Genomic DNA, 25,318 nt, shown 5'->3' with positions numbered 1-25,318 from the left:
GAATATCATGCTAAGCAAAATAAGACAAACCCAAAAAACCAAAGGCTGAATGTTACCTCTGTTAAGTGGATGCTGATCCATATGGGAGATAGGGGAGGTAGGGAAGAATGAAGGAACTTTGGATTGTGCAGAGAGGAGTGAGGGGTGAGAAGGGAGTGTGGGGATGGGAAAGACAGTGAAATGAGAGGGACATTATTACCCTATATGTGTATGATTACACTACTGGGGTGACTGTACCATGTATAGTCAGAGGAATGAAAAGTTGTGCTCCATCTGTGCACAATGTGTCAAAATGCATTTTATTGTCATGTGTAAGTAGAACAAATTAAAAAATAAAAAAGATTTCACTTGTATGAAAGAAAAGGTTTATCTAATGTACAGAAATAGAACTAAAGTAGATTCTCAGACTGTATATCATGGTATTCTGGAGTGTGTGAAGCCTTTGATATTGAATATAGGGTTTGTGTCCATATGCTTATGTACATTTTTCCAGGGAAAAAATTCATACCTTCCACATTCTCAAGTTATAAGAACTAGGTTATATGTGTAGTAGTTGTGATGATTGACACTGACAGATGTGTTTGTCCTCCCACATGTTGAAATGTCATGTAGGGAAAGAGAAGAATACCGTGTACTACTGCCCCCAGACGTGTCCCTCTCAGGGTGATACTGGTAATCTCCAAACTGTTTTTCATGTGTTTGCTGCTCCCAATAACTTTTTGGTTTTTTTAACCATATGAGCTTCTGAATAATCATAGTACCTATTAAGCTTCCATGATATTTTCAGAACTTAAACCTCTACTAATGATGAACATTTTTTATTAAATCTTATATACCTTCAGGAAACATGTTCTCAAAAAATCAAAATTAAAATATATTAAGTAATTAAAGATATTTATCTTTGTCATTAATAGTATTTTTTCTATCTACAGAAATAAATAAGAGCAGGAAAAGAAAATGCATATCCTTAGGACAAACATTCAGGTATTAATGTTCATTTAAAACCATGTGTGGTTTTTTTCCTAGTGGAAGAGACTGGGTTTAATCACACCATGTTTATTTATAGATGCCAAGTGACTATACCTAATTTTTGTCCACAAGACATACCAAGCAAACATTGTAATCAATCCTTATGGTATCTTTTTAAAAAGAATGTAAGTACTTAGCTACAAAGACACTTAGTCACTTATCAGACTTATCATTTTTTTAAAATAAGAGTTTTTTAATGAATCAGATTTGTCACAAAGAATTAGGATGCAATTAAAGCCAAATACATTCCTCAGGGCATGCCAGAGGTAAGCAAATGTTAACAGCATCAAAGTTGCTAAAAAAAAAAATGAAAGTTTTCTTCTGAATGACAATATAAACATCATGGCACATTATCATTATTTGACAATAGAAAAGAGAAAGATATGTTTCTATATTGACTTTTTGTTGTTTCTCTAAAGATTTAAAACAAAAACTTTGATAGATCATGTAAAATTATAAGTTCTAGAAGGTGAGCCATAAAGAGGTTCTCTTTAAGAGCATGCAATAACCTACAAATAATGTGTCTCATTTCAATGCATGAGAAGAAGCATATTTACAAACCAGACATGGCTCTTTCAGCCCCCATTTACTTTATCTACAAATACTCTAGTTAGGCACAGTGATACCTCCTTTGAATGTATTTAATTTTAAAAATTAAATACACTTGTTTATTAATTCACTTATTTATTTCCATTTTATTGATTAACACATTTCAAATATCCATGTTACAGGTCAAATACATACAATAATTTTAAAGACAAAAATAACAATTATATACAGTTTGCAAAGATCAAATCCTAACCATAGATGCCTTCCATCTAGTCCAATGACTAGAGACCCGCCAACACCAATAACAATTACCAGGTAGTGTATCAGACTATAAGAAGCCTCAACACTATAACCAGATTTTTTTTTTCCTTTCAAATTCTTTCATTTTCCTTAAAGAAGTGTTTACAATTTACCTGCCCAGAACCAGTAATGGCAACATGAGTGATGCCTTATGCCACAAACCAGTTTTCTCCTACCCAAAAGCTACTGTTAATTGAAAGCAATTTTACCATTCAGATCAAATTCAGATGTCTAGATCCCAGATACCTGGGTATGAAATATGCAAATCTGCCAAAAGAAATTAGATATTTTTCTTCTTTCTGTTAATATAACCCACTATATAATAGTGAACTAAATATGTTTGTTTCATAGAAACAACTTACATTTGCCAATACAGGGCAAATGGTCTATGTACAGATACATTAGGACTGCCTAACTGACAGTGAGTGTTGCTGACCAGGCTCCAGGGCAGTGGAGCTAATATGGTGGTGCTCTCTGCTGAACAGACTTCCCCTTCAGGATACGTCGAATCTGGAAGAGAAATAAAAAAGATTTATGAGGTTTACTGTTGTGGGTCAAAGTGATACATTTTCTTCAGATTTTAATGCCTTTCTTATATACTCTACAGCATTCCTTGAAGAAATGTGTAAAATATCTGTCAAGATTAAAGTGATTCAAAAAATGTAACTCCTTTTAAAGCTTATTTAAGAACTCCTATAGTGATTTTTGAGTGCAATACAATCAAACATCTCCACTAAAAATTATCTGAAAAATCATCTTAAGTTGAAAATCTATAGCTATAGCTATAGGTAAAATAACATCTTTCCTCACAAATTCTGAATTATTATTTATGAAAATATTTGACAGTAATTATAATATATTAAAATACCTCAGTTATCCTGAAGCCAGCCTAACTAACAAGTTACCATACTTAATAAGGAAGTATAACCTACCTAATTAAAGTACATGCCATGTCCACCTTATGCACACACGTATAGCCTTAATACCCTTCAAGCCAAAAGAGCTGTCATAATGTCATAATATCCAGGTGTTAAATAAAGCAACTACTTTTATGGGTCACAGGAAAGCTCCCAGGTTCATTCAGAGGCTAGTGATTGATTGTATGCCTCAGTCTGACAAATTGTATCATCTGTCTTTGAACCTCAACAAATTAGAAGCAACGATTCTAGAAGAAAGAAGACTGAGGTAGGGGATTTAAATGATAGTCTGACAATAAGAGCAAAGGGAAAGGCCCTCTCCACTCCCCAATACACACAATACAAAAGCAAAAAGGAGAGTAATCTAAGAACATTTTTAAGGAAGCAAATGTGCCTCCAGACCCCAATGCTCCCTGAAAGCACTGTTACCTGAGAGCAAACAACAGTGAAGCGGAGCAGATCCTGGGCTTCAGACTCTGATGTGCACTAGTTAATGATGGTTCCTGTCCTCAGAACCTCTCTAGATACCGACTTCCTCAGCTGAATGTACTGCAAAGTTTCTGTAACTCTTAAGTGACATACAGGAAATCTGCTACAAACTACAGAGACTCTAACTTATGAAGAGGGGTTATGGTATCATTATGGTCATAATGACAGCCAGAAATCAAATAAAGTTAAGATGCATTTCACATATCTTATTTTAATTAGTGACGGACACTGACAGAGCCTACCTGAGGAGCACCTTTCACTTAAACAACCTCATCCATCTCCCTTTATTTCAGACCAGAGTACCTGAAGGTATTCCCTCTTCCTCCTGTGACCCTTACCTGTTCTCCCACAGGGCCATCAGGAACCAAATGCACTGGCTGTTCGTTCTCCAAGTTCCGGGTACTTGGGTCTGCTCCCTTCCTCATCAACAGGCGGACAGCATCCAACTGTGTCACCCGATACTGCAGGCTGGCAGCAACATGGAGTGCAGTGTTTCCATTATAAGCCTGAAGACAAAGAAATAAAATAACTCACATCAGGAAGGGGGACTTTCATGAAAGGAGCTTGAAAACTTGAAGCAGGTGTAACAAAGGTTACTTCATCTCTGGTGTTATTAAGGCTTCTAAAAGCACCTTTGAATTCACGAAAGACAGGCAACCGGGCAGCTCCAAGAAGAGGCGAATGAGTTCCAGATTTGCTTCTTCGGCTGCCAGATGCAGTGCTGTGCGGCCACTTTTACGATCCTTGTCAGAGAAAAGAACAGAAAAAAAATTAAAATCCAGATACCAAGGGTTGGAATATACTTTTTACCCTGTCTCTCAAATGTCTGAATCAGCCTTAGAAACTTAACTTTGAATGTTCTCTTCTACACAGTCTTCCTGAAACCCAAGCTAAATGGAATCTCATTCCTCTTCAATTTCCTACTAATTTGTCTATTTGACTCTCATCACAACCTATCCTTGTAAAAAGGGTGGCCATAAAATGTAGAAACATGATACTTTTTTATCATGTATTATAACATCAGTAAACCATTTATTATGTATCACCATTTTTCTACTTTGTAGTACCAAGTTCAGCTATCATGAGCCATATCCCTTTGCTCTTCTGTTAGTAATCCCCCCAAATGCCCAAGTGATTTATGATGTAGACATTTCCCCCTAAAAGTAACTAACACTGTGCTTTAGGACACAGGGAATACTCAGTAAACAAACCCCCAATTTAAAAAGAACAAAATATTTTATAGCTTAAAAAACAGATGCTTGGTGAGGCCAAGCAGATTATTTAACAATAAAATATAAAGTGCTCATGAAAAAAAAGAATAAAAGATGTTTAATTCCTGATCCTACAACAAAGAAACCCACACAAAAAACACTATATTGTCATAAAATACAAATGGAAGCCTAAATGACAATATCAATTTCAAGCATTTTCTTTTCCTTTCAAAGACTAATTTATTTCACAGCTAAAAAATCTTTTTTTAAAAATATGTTTTAGTTGTAGATAGACACAATACCTTTATTTTATATATTTATTTTTATAAATAATTGAACTCAGTGCCTCACACATGCCAGGCAAGTGCTCTACTACTGAGCCACAACCCCAGCGCCTAAATGATCTTTTTTGGAAAATAATCCACAGATTACAAGCAAATCAAGAAAGCAGATTAAAGATCTTTTATAATGTAAGCTTCTTAACTATCCATACATTGATACTCACTCCATTAATTTAAAAACAAGAAAAAAGTTGTTTTCATCTGTACTTGGGAATAAGATCTTTTGCTCTAACTACTTATCTCTCCAACCTCATCTCAAACCTCTTGTGAATTTACCTTTGCTTCCACTGCTGCTCCCATTTGAATTAGACACTTGATGGTGTCAACTAGACTCTTATTCTTCAGTAAAAGCTCCTGAACTTCAGGTGAATGAGGCTGTTGATTTCTCTGGAGCTCATGTACCACAGCATTGTGGGCCAGGACGGCACAATGGAGGGGAGTCAGGCCTAGGAGAAAGGGACAGTAAAGCAGGGGTCAAGCATCTTGTCAAGTCTTTTGATTGCACTGTAATTAGAAAGTTTGAGGATGGCCTCTCTGATTGCCTATCAAGAGACTCCACAAAAACTAGTAAGGCCATCTGAATATGACTTCTATTGGGCCTTACTGCTAATTTTACCTAAAGAACATTTTAGTTTTAATTACCTCCCGTCCTTCTTAGTATGATACTTAATACCCTTAGAAGGTAAGGGCTCTACTTTCTACATGGTTCTTCTCCCCTTTTCATCCTCACCAGCACTGGGGATTAAAGTCAAGTGTGCTACCACTGAGCTACATCATCAGACCTTTATATTTTAGGGTCTCACTAAGTTGCTGAGGTTGGTCTTAAACTTGTGAACCTCCTGCCTCAGCCTCAGCTGGGATAACAGGTGTGTGTCACCACACCCAGCCCTCCACATGGCTCTTAATCCAATAAGGTTTTAGTTGCTTACCATCATAGTTAGTTGCCTCAAGATCCACAAACTGATTGCTCCTCACTGCTCCCTTCTGGATTGCCTACAAAATTTTAAAATAGATATCGTTAGCAAAATATGAGAACACAAACACTTACCTACTAGTTTTCCTAAGAAATGAATAAATCAACTCAAAACACTATTTCAGTAAGCAACCTACATGCAACTTCTAATATCTAAGCCTTATCTCTTTGGCCCTGCAATGGTGGAAGTCTGGTTCACTGCCTCTTACCTGAAGCACCTGGGAGTGGCCCTTCTCAGCACAGACGTGCAGAGGTGTTCTTCCCCAGCAGTCTGTGGTGTTCACCTGGGCCCCAAGATTTACCAGATCCTGCACGATGAGATGCTGATTGGCAGCCACTGCCACCTGAAAGGCACTCTGTGGATATTCAGGGGAAAAAAATATTATTTTAAACATATAACACTATAACAAAGAAAGTGAAACTAAACTATGACTGAGGGGAAAACCAAAACCCACAGAGAAAATAAATCCTATTAATAAACAATCAGACACCATAAGAGGAGGAAACTAAAATATGCCCAGGGTGTGGCTTAATTATACTTAATCTTTGGTCAATAACTACAAAGTTAACATTAATAACGTCAAGGCTGATGGTGGCAAAAAGTCAATTATTTCAAAGTTAATATTAACTAAAGTCTCTTGATCTTCAGCTTTGACGCAAGGTGCACTCGAAACAGTCATCAATCACTTCACCATGACCATATCTTTGCCACTTCAGACTCTGTCAAGTTCCCCACCTGTCCATTGTGCTCCTTAATATCTAGCATGTGAAGCGCATTCATCTTTCTTGCAAGAACATAGGAAAGTGCTCTTCTCCCTTGAGCAACAGCAATGTGGAGGAACCTGGGGAATGAGGAAAGAAAAATAGGTGAAATTCATTTGATTTCATTAAGTTCATCTTTAAAAAAAAATCTTTTTTCAGCCCTTTTTTGATATAATGGTGCATTCAAATGAAACATTACAGAGCATAATCAGTCTTTTCTGCACGATGGATGGTACACCTAAATTGTAACATGGTGAATTAGTTACAGAAATAAGAGAAGAATGCCCAACTCCATGTTGACTGCTTTAAATTACTTTTAAATACTCATAAAAACCCTAAGAAGGAGTATTACTTTTTATACATCAAGAAATAGAGGCAGGTTATTTCAAGAACTTTGCCCAAGGCCAAGCAGACATCAAGACAGATCAGGGACTGAGGTTGTGGCTCAGTGGTAGAAAAACTGCCTCGCATGTGTGAGGCACTGTGTTCAATTCTCAGCACCACAAATAAATAAATGAATAAAATAAAGGTCCATTGACAACTAAAAAAATGTAAAAATAAAAGATCAAGATTTGGTCTACAAATCAACTCACCATTTATGCCTAGTAATGATCTGTTTCTGCTCTATAAACACAGTACGGCTGGCATTCAAAACCAATTTATTCAAAGACACATATTTTTATTAATTTAGAACAGGTAATTATTTCAGTCAAAAAAAAGGCATATCCTTTCTTGAAATATTAGCTATCGCTAAATAGCACTTTCTACCCACACTGTTGCTTGTTAACCAATCGCTAAGATATAACCTGGTATACTCTAGAAATGCTATGCCCACTAGTCCCAACAAGTGTGGCATACCAAATTAAGCACAGGAGACAAAAGGATACTTACGTATCACCATCTGCATCCTTCGAAAGAAACTGGTCCTGGGAAATATTTGCCAATTTATTTTCTTCCTGCTCTACTTGCCACTGAAAAAATGACTTCCCTAACTGTGTGGTGTTCATTTGGTTTCCGATAAGGTTTGGGAATGGCTGGGACATGTTTAAAGAGGCAGCACCTGCATCAAGTGGCCGCAGGGCTTCACAGGCACTGAAGTTCTGCAGGTGAGCATCACTTGGTTGCTGCACACTGGGGGAAGTCTGAAGGGGAACAGCAATATTCTCAGATTCCCCATGACCCCTTAGAAGGGATACAAAATTTTGGTTTGAGCAGAACTGTGGTTCTTGACCATCAAAGAGGTTTGATTCATAGTTAGGCGACTGGGAAGTTCTAGAATAAGGACTGTATTCCAGAGTTGGGTTGGGGATATAGTGGTGCTGCTGCTGCTGCTGCTGCTCTACATTCTGGTTCTGTGGAGAATACTGGTACAGGGAAGCCTGGTCCATCACTTGTGGGGAGCCACTGACTTGGAATGGTTGATATTTCTGAGGTGGAGAGAAGACATGCCCTCCATGGAAGTCCTGACACTGCTCTTGAGGGGAGCTTTGAGGTACCACAGGGCTCATCCAGCTAACTTGGACTGTGTTCAGGGAAACTGGGCTGCATTCATTTTTAATGTTTATAATGTTCTGAAGTAGATCAGCACTGCTGTCTGGTTTGGATTCATTGTGATGAACATCTTCCATGCTCTCACCAGGTGTTGGTGTTTGAGGTGGTGTCTGAAAAGAAAGAAAATTCAACTTGTACACGCACTTCCTTCTAAGATTTTTCCAGAGGCTAGGGGTGTAGCTCAATGGTACAGCATGTGCTAGGGTTCAATCCCCAACATGCACACAAAATTTTTTTAATAATAAAATTATTCCAGGAAGGATATCTGAAGGGTATTCAGAGGAAAACAATGAGATACTTACCAAAAACAGAGCAGACCTTTTGCAAGCTGGTCCATCAGACGGAAAATCAGGTCCTTTTCTTTTCCCACTATATGATACTGTGCTCTTCAATTCTATACTCAAAAAAGGGATGTGGAATCTGTGATCATTCTACTTCACAAATTTTACTCATAATCACACTGTTATTTTAGTCTACAGCCCCAATAAAATTATGAATAAACGTTACTCTTACCTGTGAATTGTTCAATGTTCACACTCTGTGTCTATAAGGAAAATAAATTTCCTATTTAGTATATATAAAATGGTTTCCTGCTTAATACACACCAATAAAGAGTTATCTCTACTACTCTTTATAGCATACCATAAAGCTCTGATATAGTTATTCTATCAATATTTATTTTCTACCTCAATATTCATTTTATCTTTCAACTTCTCCATTTATACTTTCATCTTAGATCAACTCAGGTCAAGATGAAATTACTAAGACCCTTTGATTTTTCCCTTTCTAATCAAATGTTCCATTTCAGTTGAACCTTATTTATTTCCTTATCCCTAACTTGCTTTCACTTTTTATTCACTAAATTTCTCTTGCAAACCTAGGTGCCTGGCACTGGGTTAAATGATAGAAATATAACAGACAAAAAGACAAATAGGGTCAGTCCTGTGAACTTGGTCATTTATGAAAAATTTTAAGCGACTTACTAAAACTAGTTTTGTAAAAAAATAAAAATAAAAAAATAACCCTAACAGACTAGTCTCCTCCCAACCCCACTCAAAATGAAAACTAGATGCCACCTTAAAATCATCCACGGCTTGGCCAGAAGTCTTCTGTTTATGACTTCGGATGTGCAGCAGGAGCTCCTTCACCGAGTTCTTCACACGAACACCTTGAAAGGGTCCTCTCTGCTGCCTGCCAACACCCATATGGGGCTCAACTGTTTAAAGAAAGCAAAAGATGCCCCAATTAAAACTCTTCACAGACACAAATCCCAATGATCCCTAAAGTATAGTTGCCTTTGTATAAAGGCTTTCCAATTCTCTCTGGTCAATGGCCTTGTGTGTCTGCTCTCAAGAATTCTGTGTTGCTCAATAGCTCTCTGCACCCTAGGAATTAAAGCTCAGCCCAACAAGGTCCAGGATCCCTGGAGCCAGCAGAAAAACCCAAATGACGCTTTCTCTATAATTAAAATAATTTTTAATTATTTTTTTCTTTGGGAAAAAACCTTGGGGGAGTAAAGAATAAATGGTGCATTTTTAGCTTTTCAAACTAAAGGTTTTATGTTCACATAGAAATATTGAAGTCTCTTAATTCCACTCATCTAAGAAGGTACAAAACAAATGAGTAAAAAACAACTTCCTCCAAAGATCCCAGAGAAGCAAAAGCCTAACAATTAACAATGCTTATATTTATTTCTTATGATTTCCCCCAATTCAACTGTACTACGGAAGCTACATAAATTTACTGAGTTTAAACACATTTTTCACATACATACACAGGACTCCCCTTCATTAAGTGTTTTTAGAATTGCTTATACGGGCCTACTTAGTAAAAAGGAAATCTGCTTGTTTCACATTAAAACTTCAGAACACACTTTAAAATTTTCTCTAGAAGTACAGTATCCTACATCTAGTCACTACTATGTCACAGCCTCTTGGGAAATATGATGAATACATTGAAAAACTCAGGAAATGAATAACTGGGCCACCCTGTGGAGAGTGGGTAAAATTAAGAAAATGGGACAAGAAACAATGTATAATTTGAATATATTTATCATACTTAATACATGAGAAAAACAACTCAATGATGAAGCAAATTAAATGATTACTTGGTCTTACATTTAAGTTTAGGGATTTCAACAGATACCAGAATTGCCACAATCTAACACAACATTCCTCTGTAATGACAGCAGTTAGCAACTCAACGTCACAGGGAGAAAAAATGCAGTTTCAGGAATCCCCCTAGGCTGTGCGGGAAACCAAGAACTAGGAAAATAAGTTTCAGCCAGAGGAAGGCCAAAAGTCCTAAAAACCTCAGAAAAGGTCCTTAATACACTTACACACTTTTCAGATAGGCTACCCTCTTAACACACTGTGGTTTAAGTCACTCTTTAAATAATTTTAGATGAAAAATAACCTTTTAAAACAAAAGACAAAACAGGAGTGGCTAATAGTGGGAAGAACTGAAAAAAAGATTATGTTCTTTTAAAATCATGCCAATAAGACAACTTTTGAGATTATCTAGGTGTTAAATTTTACTCACACCGCATCCTGTTTTCCCCCAAATTATGCCACTCTGTTCATTAAGAAAGGAAGCTAATTCACAACTGAAGAAAGCAAACTGTATGCCTTTCTTCGCTAGACAGAGCTTATCCATTCTAAAGCACACAGAAAAACAAGACCACAAAATTCTGGGCAGGCTTCCGAAATTCCCCAACGCCACAAACTAAAGGCATAACGTGTTGTTTTTCAGATCACCTTCTCCTGTTCACATCTTGATTAAGAGGGGTCTGTTCTTTGATGGTAAATTTCCAAGGTTAGAAAGAAATAAGTCATGACTTTTAACAGTTCCCAAAGCCTTATCCTCTGCCAGTTTTTCACTAAAATTGCCACAAGAAAATCACACCTATACCAGGCCCCCAAACTTCGGCATAGTAGATTATGGGGGGGAGGGGGGGGGTGGCAGAGGGGAAGAGGAGGAGGGCGGGCGTGAGAGCTCAGTCTAACATCCTTCGCCAGGAGGTCAGCGCTTTAGTCCGGTGCTTCAAACTCGGAGGCCGGACGGACGGCGCCCGCACTTCGCAGACTGTCAAAGGAGCTAGAGGGCACCAGGTAAGACATGCAGCAGTCGCCTAATAAATGATTGCTAATGTGCTTAAGTCTTGCCGCTAAGGAAGGCGCAGGGGCCACCTTCCGTCTGGTCAAGGCCCTCACCTCCGGGCATCCCGCCCTCCCCTCCCGACCCCGTGGACCCCAAGCAACCTGGGCGCCGAGGCCGCGCCCCGCGGGGCCGCCGGGTACCTTGCAGGCGCTCGGCACGGGCGCCGCCTCTTGTCCGGGACTCCACGGCCCCGCAGGAGGACACCGACGAGGCGGAGGAGAAGTCGGAGGAGTCGGAGCCGGGCGAGGCGGGCGCCGAGGGCCCCGACGACGAGCAGCCGGCGTCGCAGGCGCCCGGGGCGGCGGCGGGCGGCGACGCGCCGTAGAAGTAGGCCAGATTGAGCGGGCTGGTCATGAGGCCGCAGTCGCCGGCCGAGTCCAGCAGCCCCTCTCCGCCGCGGCTGTCGTCCAGCAGCTTGTCCACGATCATGCTCCTGGGCTCGGCGCTCGGAGCTCCCCCGACACCTGCGCCACCGGCTCGCTGCGCACGGCTGCCTCCGGCCGCGGGGTGGCTGGCTAGGGACCTACGGGCGGCGGGCGACGCGGACGCGGGCACGGGCGCGCCGCGGGCTACCCGGGTATTTAACCGGCCGTCGCGCCCGGCCGGGCCAGGGGCGGCGCCGGAGCCTCCTCCCGACCCCTCCTCCGGATACGCCGTTTCCAGTAAAATGTACAGGATGAGGCAATATGCCCTCCGCCCTCGCCCCGCCCGCCCGGCTCCGCCCAGACCGACCGGTTGTTTTCCAGCCCTTCACCTGGAAACCTCGGCCCGGCGCAGCCTCAGGCCTCCCGCCTCTGGCACCAGGACCCTCGCCCCAGCCGCCCGCCCAGAGCCAGCCCTGCCCTCGGCCCGCCGCATTCCCGGCTGGGCCTCGGTGCCCAGGAAGAGGGCCTGCAGGGCGAGGCGGGAGGCCTGATTCCGGGAGTGGGAAATCCTGGAAGGTGCGTGCGAGCCCCGTGCCACCTTCCTGCCCACCCGGCGCGCCGGCCCGGCGAGCTTCTCCACTGCCACAGCTAATGGGTCAGAACACTTCCCCTTCTCAAAATTTAGGAGTTCGCCAGCTTTCTTTTAGACAAGGTCCCAAAGTCAAAGAGATGTTGACGCATTTTTCTGTCCTTAAAGTATCTTGGCTACACTTTTTTTTTTTAGTTGCAGCTCCAGAATAAAAAGCACTGCCCACTCTTTTATAGACCTCAATACGACAATAAAGCCATCTTAGCTTAATGATGTACATACGTGTGTCTAAGTATATATGTAATTTTTTAAAGTCTGTATAGCTTTACATTGGGTTTGATAAGCAGGAATTTGAACCTTTCCTATCTTGAATACTTTCCCCCAATGGATTTATACGAATATGTATCGAAGTCCAATTAGGGAAAAAAACATGTAAGTTTTCAGGAGAAAAAGATGCATGATTAAACCTATCTTTCAAGTACATTATAACTTGGAGGGATGATAAGGTAAGTACGCATATACTATATGCAAAGGAACCGATGATGATTAAATATCACGAGGGATACAAAGTTCAGTGAGCAGCCTAAAAAGAGAGGCGACTTGTCTGGGAGAGGAGAAGGGAGGTCACGAGGAAAGTTTGCAAAAGAGGTGACACTGCAAAGGCCTTAAAGGGTGGGTGCGATTTCAGCCACAGTGTTTGTAGGAAGGAGGACAGCATGAGCAAAAGAATTAAGGAGAGAAGTCAGCTAAGACTTTACAGTCCCTTACAGGATGCTCAAAGGGAAGATGCTGACAAATGTAAAAGATAACTTGGTGCCTCTGGATGAAGCACCTTCAGGGACCCACTAAGACACTGGGTCAGTTTACAGGACTTAAGACTGAAGACCCAATGGCCATTTTAAAAGACTGCAATAGCTTAGGAGAGAACCAACCTGGCCCTGGGCCAGAAACAGTAGTAAAGAGGGGAAACAAATGAAAGCAGAGCAGGGTCACAATCTATAGGTCTGGCATAGTTGGTGGTGAAGGGCAATGAAAGGGATTGGTCCCTCGGTGGCTTGAAGCCATGAACAGGTGAACAGGGATGTGAAGTTCAGATCAACGGGAAATCAGCAGAAACAGAACGTTTGGGTTCTAGGAAAGGGGGAAGGACACAATAAGCTTGGATTGTAACTTCATTAATAGATACCAGGCTCTGGTGGGAATAGTTCCATAATAAATATTTCCTTGTTTCTCACAAACGTGGCACTACCCTGTAACTTGTTAATGTCTCTCCCTCCCTCCAGTTTTTGGTAACATAAATAAATAAATCAGCAACAACTCTCAATGTATCTGTGGAAAATACAAGCTCTAGTAATTACAGTTCCTTAGAAACAAAATCACTTAAAAACGAGATGTTCGTGTGATGGTTAATTTTATGTGTCAACTTGACTGGGTTAAGGATGCTCAGGCTGCTAGTAAAACATTATTTTTCTGCAAGTCTATGAGGGTGTTTGTTAGCATTGAATCAACAGACTGAGTAAAGAAGATAACTTTACCAACACAACCAGACATCATCTAATCTATTAAGGGCCAGAATGAAACAAAAACGTATAGTCTCTCTTCTTGAGCTCAGTTATCTGTTTTCTGTTCTCAGACATTAGCACTGCTGACTCTTGGGCCTTGAGACTCCAATGGAGGATTATGTCATCAGATCCCCTGTTTCTCAGGCCTTTGGGTTTATATCAGAACTACACCACTGGCTTTTCTGGTTCTCCAGTTTGCAAACAGCACAAGGCGAAACTTCTTGGTCTCCGTAATAGTGGGAGCCAATCCTTCATAATAAGTATCTGTGTATCTATATATATGCCCTATGGGTTCTGTTTCTTTGGAGAACCTCAATACATTGGACTTTCTCAATTAAATCTGTTTGGATTTTTTTTCCTCCACATTAATACACTTTATGTATAATAAAGGACTTAAATGCCCATCCAAATAAATTCATAGGCAATTTCGTTTTCAAAATGAATCTTCCCTCTAAAGTTATTTACTGTTTTACTTGGTAAGTAAAAATTCAGTGGGAGGCATGATGGTTCACACCTGTAATCCCAGCTATTCAGGAGGCTAAAACAGGGTGATTGCAAGTTTGAGGCCAGCCTGAGTAATTTAGCAAATCCCTGTCTCAAAAGGGATTAGGGGTGTGACTCTAAATAAAATGAAAAGGATTATGGGTGCTTGCCTAGCATGTTCAAGGCCCTGGTTTTAAATCCCCACTATGAAGAAAAAGAAAAAAAAATTCAAACTGAGGTAGGATAAAATAAATAAGGATATGTAGAAAGGAGAAAAACAGGGAAGGACAAAGGAATTGTCACTGCTTTAATTTTAAAAGCTCCATAAAGGAGCTCAACTTCACTATCACCACCCTAGGCCTGTTTTCCTCCAGTCCTGAATTCTTAAAAGCTCCACTATATCTTAAGAGTACTGTAAGTTTTTGTTAGTTGACAGAATGTTACTTTTAGACTGATTAAAAGAACTCCAAACAAAGACCAGTTATTGTTTGGATATGCCATGTCCCCCAAAAGCTCCTGTATTAATGCAGGTGAAATGATTAGTCCATCCTACTTCAAATAGACTCATTGGATGGTAACTGTAGCCAGGTGTGGTGTGGCTGCAGGAGGTGGGTTACTGGGAGTTTACCCTGGAAGGGTGCATCTTCCCTGTGGCCCCTTCTACCCTATCCCCCTCCCCCCATCTCTGCTTCCTGATTGTCATGAGTTGAGCAGCTTTCCTCTGCCATACCTTTCCACTATGATGTTCTGCCTCATCTTGGGCCCACAGCAGTGGAGTTGACCAGCATGGACTTGAACCTCTGAAACCATGAGCCAAAATTAACTCTCCTTCCTTTAAGTTATCCCTGTCAGATATTTTGGTTACAGTGGTGAAACACTAACACAAAACCCATGATATGGGTATTGTTCAAGTGCTGTTAACTAGGTAATGTCAGCCTGAAGATTCTAAAAAAGAACTAGCCCACTATGACCTACTCTATGCTCCATTTTCAAACAAAAGAATTGAGTTCATTAAAACTGACACCACCCCTCGTATGCTTCTCATGCTTACCATTTAAGAAGTTTCCTTTAAAAGAAGACCTCTGAGATCCAAAAAGTATATCTCACTCTTGAGTGCTGGCACCCTCTCCCTTTGAGTGCTTTCTTATTTGCTTTCTTGAATAAATCTTTGCTTGTGCCTCTTTTCACACATCCTGAAATTCCTTTCTGTGGTGTAAGAAGAGAACCTGATTTGAAGTTCCCTTTTCTCTTCGGAAGTCCTCCTCAGGCCCCATCAAGTGACAAAAATCACAAAAATCATGGTCTCTGGAGAACTTAATATAGTCAGTGAGCCACTAATGTTTTATAATAAACAAGTTTTCCATAAAATACTAAAGCAAAAGTACTAAAGCAATAGTGGTTTGAGAAGACCACAATCCCCAATTCCCAGAAACTCTCCCAACATGGTCAGGAATAGGTTTTGTTGACATCACTTCTTATAAGAAGAAAATTTAGATATACTTTGCTTCATTTAAATGTTGAGGTATAAACTTGATTTGGTCTATTAGTTTGAATGATATAACACACCCATTGTTCTAATCCAATATGGATGAACATTCACTCTGGGGAAGAAAGTCACCATGTTATCAGGACACTGGCTGGAAAAGTCTACTGAGGCCAGACCAACTTGCCAGTCGTTTGAATGGCTACTTTGAAAACAGATCCTTGAACTCCACACAGCCTTCAGATGATTCAGTAGATAATACTGATTATAATTTCATGAGAAACCTGAGCCAGAACCCCAGTGCCACTTCCAGATTCCTGATGCACAAAAACTATTTACAAAAGGTGAGAATTTGTCCAAAGTCATCATAGGTAAAGAGAGATTAAAATTCTCATCTGTCTGATACTGGAGTCTGATCTTTTGCTTTAAAAAGGGAGATAAGAAGACTTATTTTTTCAAGGCTCAGATGTACTATCTATATCAAAAGACACTAAAAAAGATGAAAATGACATATCAGAGTTTTGTCATTCATGGAAAGAAGAAATCTATTCCAAAGTGACTGGAAGAAACTGTTAAATTAGAACTAAAATTGGCAATGCTATCTTTCCCTTGGCTTTATAGCTGTTAATAATTTACCTTATTGGGTTTTATGTAATAAAACATTTTGAATAGTTTTATGGTCCCAGTTATGTTGTAACTCCATTTTGAGATATAAAAGGAATGTATGTGTTGTGTGGCATGTGTGTTGCTCGGTATTGAACGCAGGGCATTTTGTATACAAGGCAAGCCCTCTACCACTGAGCTACACCCCGAAGTAGATAACTATAATTAACTGTAAATGTAACAAACCTGAAAAGCCAATAACTATTTATAACAGCTTTTTACACTAGAAATGAAAAAGCCAGTATTTTACAGGGTGAGTTATCATACTGTGTTGGCTAAGGAAGTGAACAATCATAGGTGAAAAACCAATAAAGACTGCTCATTTATTTTCCTGGAAGCCTTGTAGATGAAAAATCAGCAAGAGAAATCACAGCACTGTCAACTTCCAAATGTACAGTTACTCCCTCAATTAAAGACATTAACTGCAAATGGATCCAGTCTGCTGAATTATGCTTATGCCTCAGAAAGGACAAATCTACATAACTGTTCAGACTTGCTATGTTGGTTATAGTCATCTGGTACCAGCACCAGCTAATTATCCAATCTTTTATATGAATGCTTGACAACAAACACAAGGTGTATTGAAATGTTCCAAGTGTACAATAACGTTTTTGAATCTCATTATTTATCCTGGAACAAGTACATTGACAGTTACAATGATGGTATAACAACAATGATCAGCAAAGTTGCTGGTATCTCAGAACAAATCAAGGCAGGGCAGCAAAATGAACCAATAATCACTGGATTATTCTTCTCCACCACTCGCTTGCAGATTTTTTTGTGTGTGTCTCTCTTTGGAACTGGGAGTCAAACCCAGGGTTTTGCGAATGCCGCCACGCAGACGCTTTGCCACTGAGCTGCTTCCCAGTCCTACTTGCAGAATTATTTTTTAAAACCAGTTTTACTTTGACAAAGTCCTAGATGAAACTATGGTTATTAATTTTATTAACTCTTGACCCTTGGTCTGGGAATGTAGCTCAGTAGTACTGTATTTGCCAAGTACATGTAAAGCCCTAGGCTTAATCCCCAGCATCACAAAAACAAAAACCAAACAAACAAACAAAAAACAATAAATCTTGACCCTTGAAATGTACATCTTTTTACTATTCTATGTGGCCACATGGGAAATATGCATAAAAGTTTGTGCTGCATATTGAAGTAAGATGACTGTCTACTAGAAAGGGCCTGTGTGTTAGACTGAACAACATGGCTTAGCCATTTGTTCTAATCAAACACCGAGCTGGGAGCTGAGCTCATTCCTGTATGCCATGGCACACCAATTTTACTTGACTGACAGGGACTTTGACAGACTTTGGTATTTGTCAAATTTTAATTTTTTTTTAAATGAACAAAGTAAGCCTGTTATCTCAAGGAAAACAGCTAACAAATATTTGTTGCCAATGATAAAATTCAAGTTTTCAAATGAATATTATGAATGAAATGAATTTTGGAAGACTTCTATCAGACATCCTGAGCTTGACAGCTGCCCAATACTTGAAGACTTTTTTTGATGAGACCTATGGTGATGTTATTCACAAATGTGATTTTTTTTATATTACATAAAGAAATATGACATCATTTGGAAAATGTATATATAACTAAATGAACAAAGCAACATGGGGTAAAATATCCATTCAAAAGGCAATAGGGACCCATGGATTTAAATGGGTCAGTGTATAAAAAGTTCATCAGTATGGTTTCAGGTTCCACATTGCATCTACCCTTTAAATAACTAGCACACAGTAGCCCTTTCCCATGTTTATCTGCAGTTTCATTTTCTGCAGTTACCAGCAATAAACCATGGTCTGGAAATATTACATGGAAAATTCCAAAAGTAAACAATTCATGTGTTTTAAATTGTGCACCATTCTGCGTAGTGTGATGAAATCTTGACCTGCCCCTCTGTCCCATCCTGGACATGAATCATACCTTTGTCTAGAGTATCCTCACTATATCCACTGTCCACTCTTAGTCACTCAGTAGCCATCTGGGTTATCACATCAATGGTCAGTATCAGTATCATAATACCTGTGGTCAAGTAACCTTTACATAACAGCCTATGACACAAGGCCTGTCTCTCACCTCATCATACAGGCTTTGTATCATCTGACCTCATCACAAAAAGAAGGGTGAGTACAGTTCAGTAAGATACTTTGAGAGAGAGGCAATATTCACATAATTTATATTACAGCATATTGTTGTAACTGTTCCATTTTATTGTTGTTCATCTCTTACCATTCCTAATTATAAAGAAAGACTATAGTAATGTTGTTATAGTTTGCATCTGAAATATTCCAAGGCTCATATGTTTAAAGTTTGTTCCTCACTGCAGCATGTTCAGAGGTGGGGCTTTTAAGCAATGATTAGATCATGAGAGCACTAACCTCAGCAATGGATTAATCTGTTGAAGGAGTCATAGCTGGATAGACTAATGGGAGGCTGTGGAAACTATAGGAGGTAAGACCTAGTTGAAGGAAGTGGGTTCTCGGGAGCATGCCCTTGGGAACTTCACCTCTTGTCACCAGGTCCTCCCAACCCCAGCCTTTCTCTCTCTCCTTTCTAAGCAGGAGGTGAGTAGCACCTATGCTCTGCCACACACTCCTGGCCATGATATTCTGCCTCACCATAGCCCAGAAACAGAGTCAAGTGACTAGACTATGAGCCCAAATAACTCTTTTCTCCTTTAAGTTGATTTTCTCAGGTATTTTGTTATAGTGATGGAAGATCAACTAACAAATGTTAAAGACTACCCAAATTATCTGAAAAGCTATTAAACTGTTTTTTTCCAACTAAATACCTGCATAAAGCAACATTATTTTCATGTACTTCACCAAAACAAGTTAAATGCAGAAATACACATAAGACTCTCTCTCTTCTGTAAAAACAGACATTAAGATTTACAAAAATGTAAAACAATAGTTTTTCTCACTAAACATTTTTCTAGCTTAAGAAATATAGTTATTTAAACAGTAAGCATAGATTTGCTAGAATGCAGACAATGTTATATTGTCCAACTAAATAGTTCCAGATTGGACTATTGATGGTTGAATACCTGGTTCTGGAAACTTCCTCTCTTCCCTATCTCTATTTCCACTGTACAAGACAGAAGAAAAGGTTAAATTGAACTCACTGCCTCATTAATATAGAAATGAGATATTGTACTTATAAATCTTCACTATATAGTTGCTTAACAAACATGTTTATTAAACTGTTTTTCAAAACATTCATATCATAATCTCCTATCCCTTCCACCTTTAAACACAGATAATACATATCTGTCAAAATAGATGAAGAATAATCATAAAATTTCATTCCTTATATAAAGACATGAATGCCTTATTGCCACATCTTTTCAAGAATTTTAATTCTATAACTTTGATTTTTTTTATATAATCTTTTTTGGTTTTTTGTTTGTTTGTTTGTTTGTTTGCAGTGCTGGGGATCAAACCCAGGGCCTGTGCTTGCAAGGCAAGCACTTTACCAACTGAGCTATCTCCCCAGCCCTAGATAATCTTTTTATCTAGAACTTTTAATTCAGAATTTAAAATTTAAAGTTTTGGGGGAGATTATCTTTGACATTAGTCTAGAGGGATTTATTCTGGATTTCTATCACAAGGACAATAGCATACATCAGATATAAAAAGACCAATTATAAAAATGTTTAAGAGCACAAAAATAGAAAACAGCCTGGATCATGTGCAAAATAGACATCAACACTAACAAAATAATAAAAAGTATAGACCCACAATATAAATATACTTTGACATATTTATAATTTTAATAATAATATCACTACTGAAAGTCCATATACTGAATAATATGTTAGATAACTTATACATACACTATCTCTAGTGATAAGTAATAATTGGGAGAATGGTCAAAGATTGAAGTGAAATACACAGTTATGAAATCTTACCAACCACAATGCCAAAGTAGCAGATAAAATAAAACAAATATGCACAGCTACAAATGGGGAAAATGTTATGATCCAAAGATAATTTAACACTGAAAGTAATTCATGAAGAAATCTGCACTCTTACTAAACAACTATGCAAATTTAATACACAGTTAATGACAATTATTTATTTAAACAAATGCCTCCCCCTCCCCCAAAATTGTTTTTGCTTAAATTTGCAGGATACTTTAGGCCAGGAGTTGGCAACTACCACCTGCAGGCCAAATCCAGCCCTTTGGGCAACTTACCACCTAAGAATGGTTTTTGCATTTTTTAATGGTTACATTTTAAGTGTTTATATAAGTGGTCAAGTGAGTCATGAATGGTTAAATAAGTGCCTACATAATATCCTCCACCTTGTCTCTTGGGCCAAAAAATCTAAAATAAATTTACTACTTGGCCCACTACATAAAAAGTCTGCCAAGCCCTGCTCCAAGCAAACCCAACTCCAACAATTACCAGTTGTGTGACCGTGGGCAAGCCCCTTAACCTCTGAGCCTCATTTTACTCACCAATAAATTCAGATGCTAGCATCTAAATCAAATTGCTAAAATTATATGAAATAAGGTGCAATGTATGTAATATATTCAATCAACACATCCTAGAAACTTTATGTTAAGTCCATAAATTATAACCATTGTGAATGGTTATAATTAATGTTAATGCTATGGGAAGCAGAAAGGATAGACCACAGCCTGGACAAAGCCTCTTAGTTATACCTTGTGTCTGCATAGCATTTCTCCTCCAGAGTACTTTTACATTTGTGCAACCAAACTGGTTAGGAGGGAACCCAAAATATTTTTTTAAAATCATAATTATTGAATTTACAGTCAGAAAACCATTATAATGAATAGTTCTAAAGATGCACTAAGCTGGCAATGAGGTTTAGCAAACAGGTTCTCCCCTTAACATCCTTCCACTTTTCTCTATTTCCAATAATCATGTTCAAAATTTCATCTCTTAATTTCTTTCTGGATTTTACCAGCTTGTCCTGTTGCCTAGAGTATCTTCTTCCTGTTAGCCTACTCATCCTATACAGGATAAAAGTTCCACAAAACTCTGACAAACAGGATCTGGGACACCAAATAGCAATCCTGTGGTGAAGAGCAGAGGACAGAAACAAAGAAAGTTGCCTTTGTATTAAGTGTTCAAAACTCTCAGAATCCTTGCTCAATCACACTCAACCCTTTTCTTTCCAGCATGTCCAATGGGAAAGACATGCTCCCCTCAGAAAGTGCTGATCACTCACTTTAATCTTCAAACTGGTCTGTGGCACTAGAAAACACTTCTTCAGTGACTCTGACAGTGCTTTAAGGAGGACTTCCCTACGTGTTGGAGAAATGCTTTAAATTACCCAACAATTCTAGGGCTATTTACACCACTTGGACTACTGGAAGAAAGAAGTCAGATGTGATAGATCTTGCCTACATGGAACACAAGTAGATTCATATTTCCCTTTGATGATGATTCCTCAAAGGACAGAAGACTTGGTTTATGCCTATCCTATCTAAGGCTGCAATTATGACAACCCCATACCAGGGAAAAGTATGGAAAATGTCATAAAAAGAGTTCTCAGGTTGGTATGGACTGCTGGCATCCACACAGGTACCATGAGGTGGGAGTCTTTAAACACAGGTATGGTGGGTAAAAGCAGAGGAGACCTGACAAATAACCTTCTATGAAGATAACAACAAAAAAATGTAGATGCAAACAGATGAACTAAAAGTAACCAGATTGCCAAAATGCCTGAATTCTCAGAGTCACATCTACTTCCTTATAAAGAAATGCTGTAGAGGGGTAGGAGGAGGGAAGAGAGAGGAAGAAGTGCTATGGAGCTACACTGGCCAAATTATGTTGTTATATTGTGTGCATGCATGAATCTGTAGCAACAAACCCCCCATTATGGACATAACACACCAATAAAAATATAGAAAAAAAAGAAACACTAGATCAAAAAAGAGACTGGATGATCTTAATCTGGAGAAGGCAGAAGGTGGAGGAAAACCCAAACAAGACTAAGTTTTTAGGTCGCATATTTTGGATTCTCAAATACCTGTGACTGTAGAGTCATTTACCAAAAGGCATTTGTTAAAAGAAGGAAATTTTACTTCAAGAAAAGATAAAAAGGCAATATCTGGAAATCTAATTATCATCAACTTAAATTCTATTGATTAAAAAATTTACCTATTCATAGATTCATTGGATAATGAACACTCTTCCAGGTAGTAGGAGCACCATACTGAAGAGATAAGCGGTTTATGCCCTCATGGAAACTGCATTCTATGGGAAAGACAGGCAATAATCAAATAGCTGTGTATTACAACATATAATACAGTACCAGGTTGTAATGATGTGCTATGAAGAGAAACATCAAGGTAAAGGAGAAAGTCAGAGGTGCTGTTTTAGATAGGTCCTCAAAAGCCTCCCTACCACCTTAAAAACCTACGTAACAACAAAGAAGTTCAAGGCCTGAGAATCCTTGTCTCCTGTCCTTTTTGAACTCTGAACAATGTTACCCACTCACACAGGCTCAACTCTGACCAAGGCAAAGACTCCAAATGCCCAACCCTAACCCTGGCCTCTTCTCTAAATTGTTATCCCACATTGACCAAAGTATAATTGACAGGTCTAAAACCAAACTGGCCATACTCACTCTTTACTCCTGTACCCCCACAAAAAGACTACCTTCACTTTTCCAGAAATCTCAAAAGATTTAAAGAGTTGACTCTTTCTGCTCCTTCACTCCACAATAGAAACGTCTTAATAGTTCTTTTTCCACAGTGGTCCCATTCACCCCTTAGAACTCATTCTAAAATCACATTTAAGAGTAGCTGGAAGTTTAGGAAAACATTGCTTCTGCTTGCCCACAATTAGACCCTGTAACCTCCCATTTTAAAACTAAATCCTTATCCCTGATTTGCACATCTTCTAAAATTCCGCCATATCAAACTTATCAGTCATAGAAGGAATTGTACCCTCCAAAAAAATTCATATGTTGAAGCCCTAATCCCTAATACCTTGGAATGTGACTACATTTAGAGACAGGACTTTTAAAGAGGTAACGAAATTAAAATGAGACTCAGACTGAACCCGAATTCAACTCAGCTGTTGTCAAAAGAAAAGGAAGAGCCATCAGGGATACATGTGCATAGAGAGAAGGCCATGGGAGAACACAGGGAGAAGGTGGCCATATATATATGTCAATCAGAGGGGCAGGCAACTCAGGAGACATGCTACCTGCTGGCACCTTGATTTTGGACTTCCAGTTTTCAGAACAGTGAGAAAATGATTTCATGTTAAGTCACCCATGGGGGAGCAGGTATTGTGCCATGACAGCTCCAACAAACTCAACCCCACAGTACTTCCATCTATTCCTTACATGCAGACCTTAGGAATGATCTTCTAAAACACAACATTAATTCTTGCCACAAACTTTTATCTAAGTTAGAATTCTTGTCTATAATATTCTTCATCCCTTACTTAAACACAGTGCTATTTCTGTTGAGTTTTGGTTTTTGTTTGTTTGATTTGTTGATTGATTGGGGTTTGGTTTGGTATGGTTTTGATAACTGGGAATAGAACCCATGGGTGCTTTTTACCACTGAGCACATCCCCAGTCCTTTTTATTTTTATTTTGAGACAGGGTCTCACTAAGTTACTGAGACTGACCTTGAATTTGTGATCCTCCTGCCTCAGCCTCCTGAGTTTCTGGGATTACATGTGTGTACCACCAAACCCAGCTAAAAATATAGTGCACTGAAGTCAAACTTGGGTTCTATGCTAGCTCATTTTACTTAATAACCACCTACCTTTAATTAACTTCTCTAGGTCTATGTTTTCTCATCTTGTTTTTTTAAAATATTTTTATTAGTTGTTGATGAACCTTTATTTATTTATTTGTATACAGCGCTGAGAATCAAAACCCAGTGCCTCACACATGCTAGGCAAGCACTCTACCACTGAGCCACAGTCTTAGCCCCTGTTTTCTCATCTTTAAAATGGATATTTTAACTGCATTAAATCGTTATGTAGGTTCACAGAGATGGTGTACAAGATATGCCTAGCACAACCCCTGGCACTTAGTATGGACCCAATGATGACAGTTATTATCCATTTTTCAAAGCTACGCTTAATACTTGATTTTTGAGCATTCTGGTATCTTCAGTCCCCCAGGTGAACTTGAAGAGAACACCGGAGAAGGAGAGAATCATGGAGGTGAGTTTTGAGCCCCATGCCATAGGGCCTTGACACTGCCCGAGAACTCTAGAGTGATCATGCAAGGAGCCACAGGGAGCCACTCAGAGTTTCTGAAAAGGATGAAGACATGCTCAGAAGCAGCAGCTGTGTGAACGCAGGTGATCAGGGCAGAAACTTCGCAACAGTCAAGGTAACAGGTCATAAACAGCTGAACTGGAGTGGTGCCCACGGGAATGAAGAAGGGGAATTATTTAGAGAAATATTTCAGGCAAATAATTTAAAGGACCAGCACCAGACTGAAAACAGAACAGGAAGAGTAAGAAGTTGCTCCATGAGCTTGAGATGGATAGAGGGGCAGTGCCAGGAACAGAAATAAGGAAGCCAGGTGAAGGAGAACAGGGGCATGAGTTTGATTTTACTCAACGTATTCAGTTCCCTCTTCTGTTCCCACCACTGCATCTCGCTTTTTTTTTTTTTTTTTTTTTTTGCGGTACTGGGGATTGAACCCAGGGCCTTGTGCTTGCAAGGCAAGCACTCTACCAACTGAGCTACATCCCCAGCCCGCATCTCACTTTTTATCTGCTCCCTGATAGGGCAGTCTCTGTGTCCTCTTCTTCCAGAAGAACTTCAAGAAGGGATCTCAAAATCTCATCACCACAAAGGCATAAACGGAAATCTCTCCTAAAGCCTATTTGCAATTTAAAGAGAGGCTTTCCCAAAAAAGGAAGTATCATAAAATT

General features: G+C 39.2%; 1 protein-coding gene across 3 annotated transcripts in view; it reads right to left on the bottom strand.

Moving 5' to 3' along the window:
* Positions 1–1,201: 1,201 nt before the first annotated feature.
* NFKBIZ (NFKB inhibitor zeta) overlaps positions 1,202–25,318 on the bottom strand; it is a 31,242-nt gene continuing 7,125 nt past the window's right edge. The window contains exons 1-12 of one of the 3 annotated variants that reach the window (XM_079101392.1): positions 11,383–11,869; positions 9,199–9,338; positions 8,636–8,666; positions 8,425–8,516; positions 7,463–8,232; positions 6,546–6,651; positions 6,019–6,165; positions 5,766–5,829; positions 5,113–5,282; positions 3,917–4,027; positions 3,623–3,790; positions 1,202–2,388 (exon numbers count right to left, since the gene is read on the bottom strand). In XM_079101392.1, coding sequence (XP_078957518.1) covers positions 2,335–2,388; positions 3,623–3,790; positions 3,917–4,027; positions 5,113–5,282; positions 5,766–5,829; positions 6,019–6,165; positions 6,546–6,651; positions 7,463–8,232; positions 8,425–8,516; positions 8,636–8,666; positions 9,199–9,338; positions 11,383–11,710 — 2,181 coding nt within the window. In that variant the 5' untranslated portion in view covers positions 11,711–11,869 and the 3' untranslated portion in view covers positions 1,202–2,334. Of the gene's footprint in view, positions 2,389–3,622; positions 3,791–3,916; positions 4,028–5,112; positions 5,283–5,765; positions 5,830–6,018; positions 6,166–6,545; positions 6,652–7,462; positions 8,233–8,424; positions 8,517–8,635; positions 8,667–9,198; positions 9,339–11,382; positions 11,870–25,318 lie in introns of those variants that run through there. The other 2 variants (XM_079101393.1, XM_079101394.1) reach the window with 2 other exon arrangements.

The sequence above is a fragment of the Sciurus vulgaris genome (genome assembly GCF_902686455.1).
Source record: "Sciurus vulgaris genome assembly, chromosome: 10".
Lineage (NCBI taxonomy): Eukaryota > Metazoa > Chordata > Mammalia > Rodentia > Sciuridae > Sciurus > Sciurus vulgaris.
This window is presented reverse-complemented; position numbering and strand designations above follow the sequence as displayed.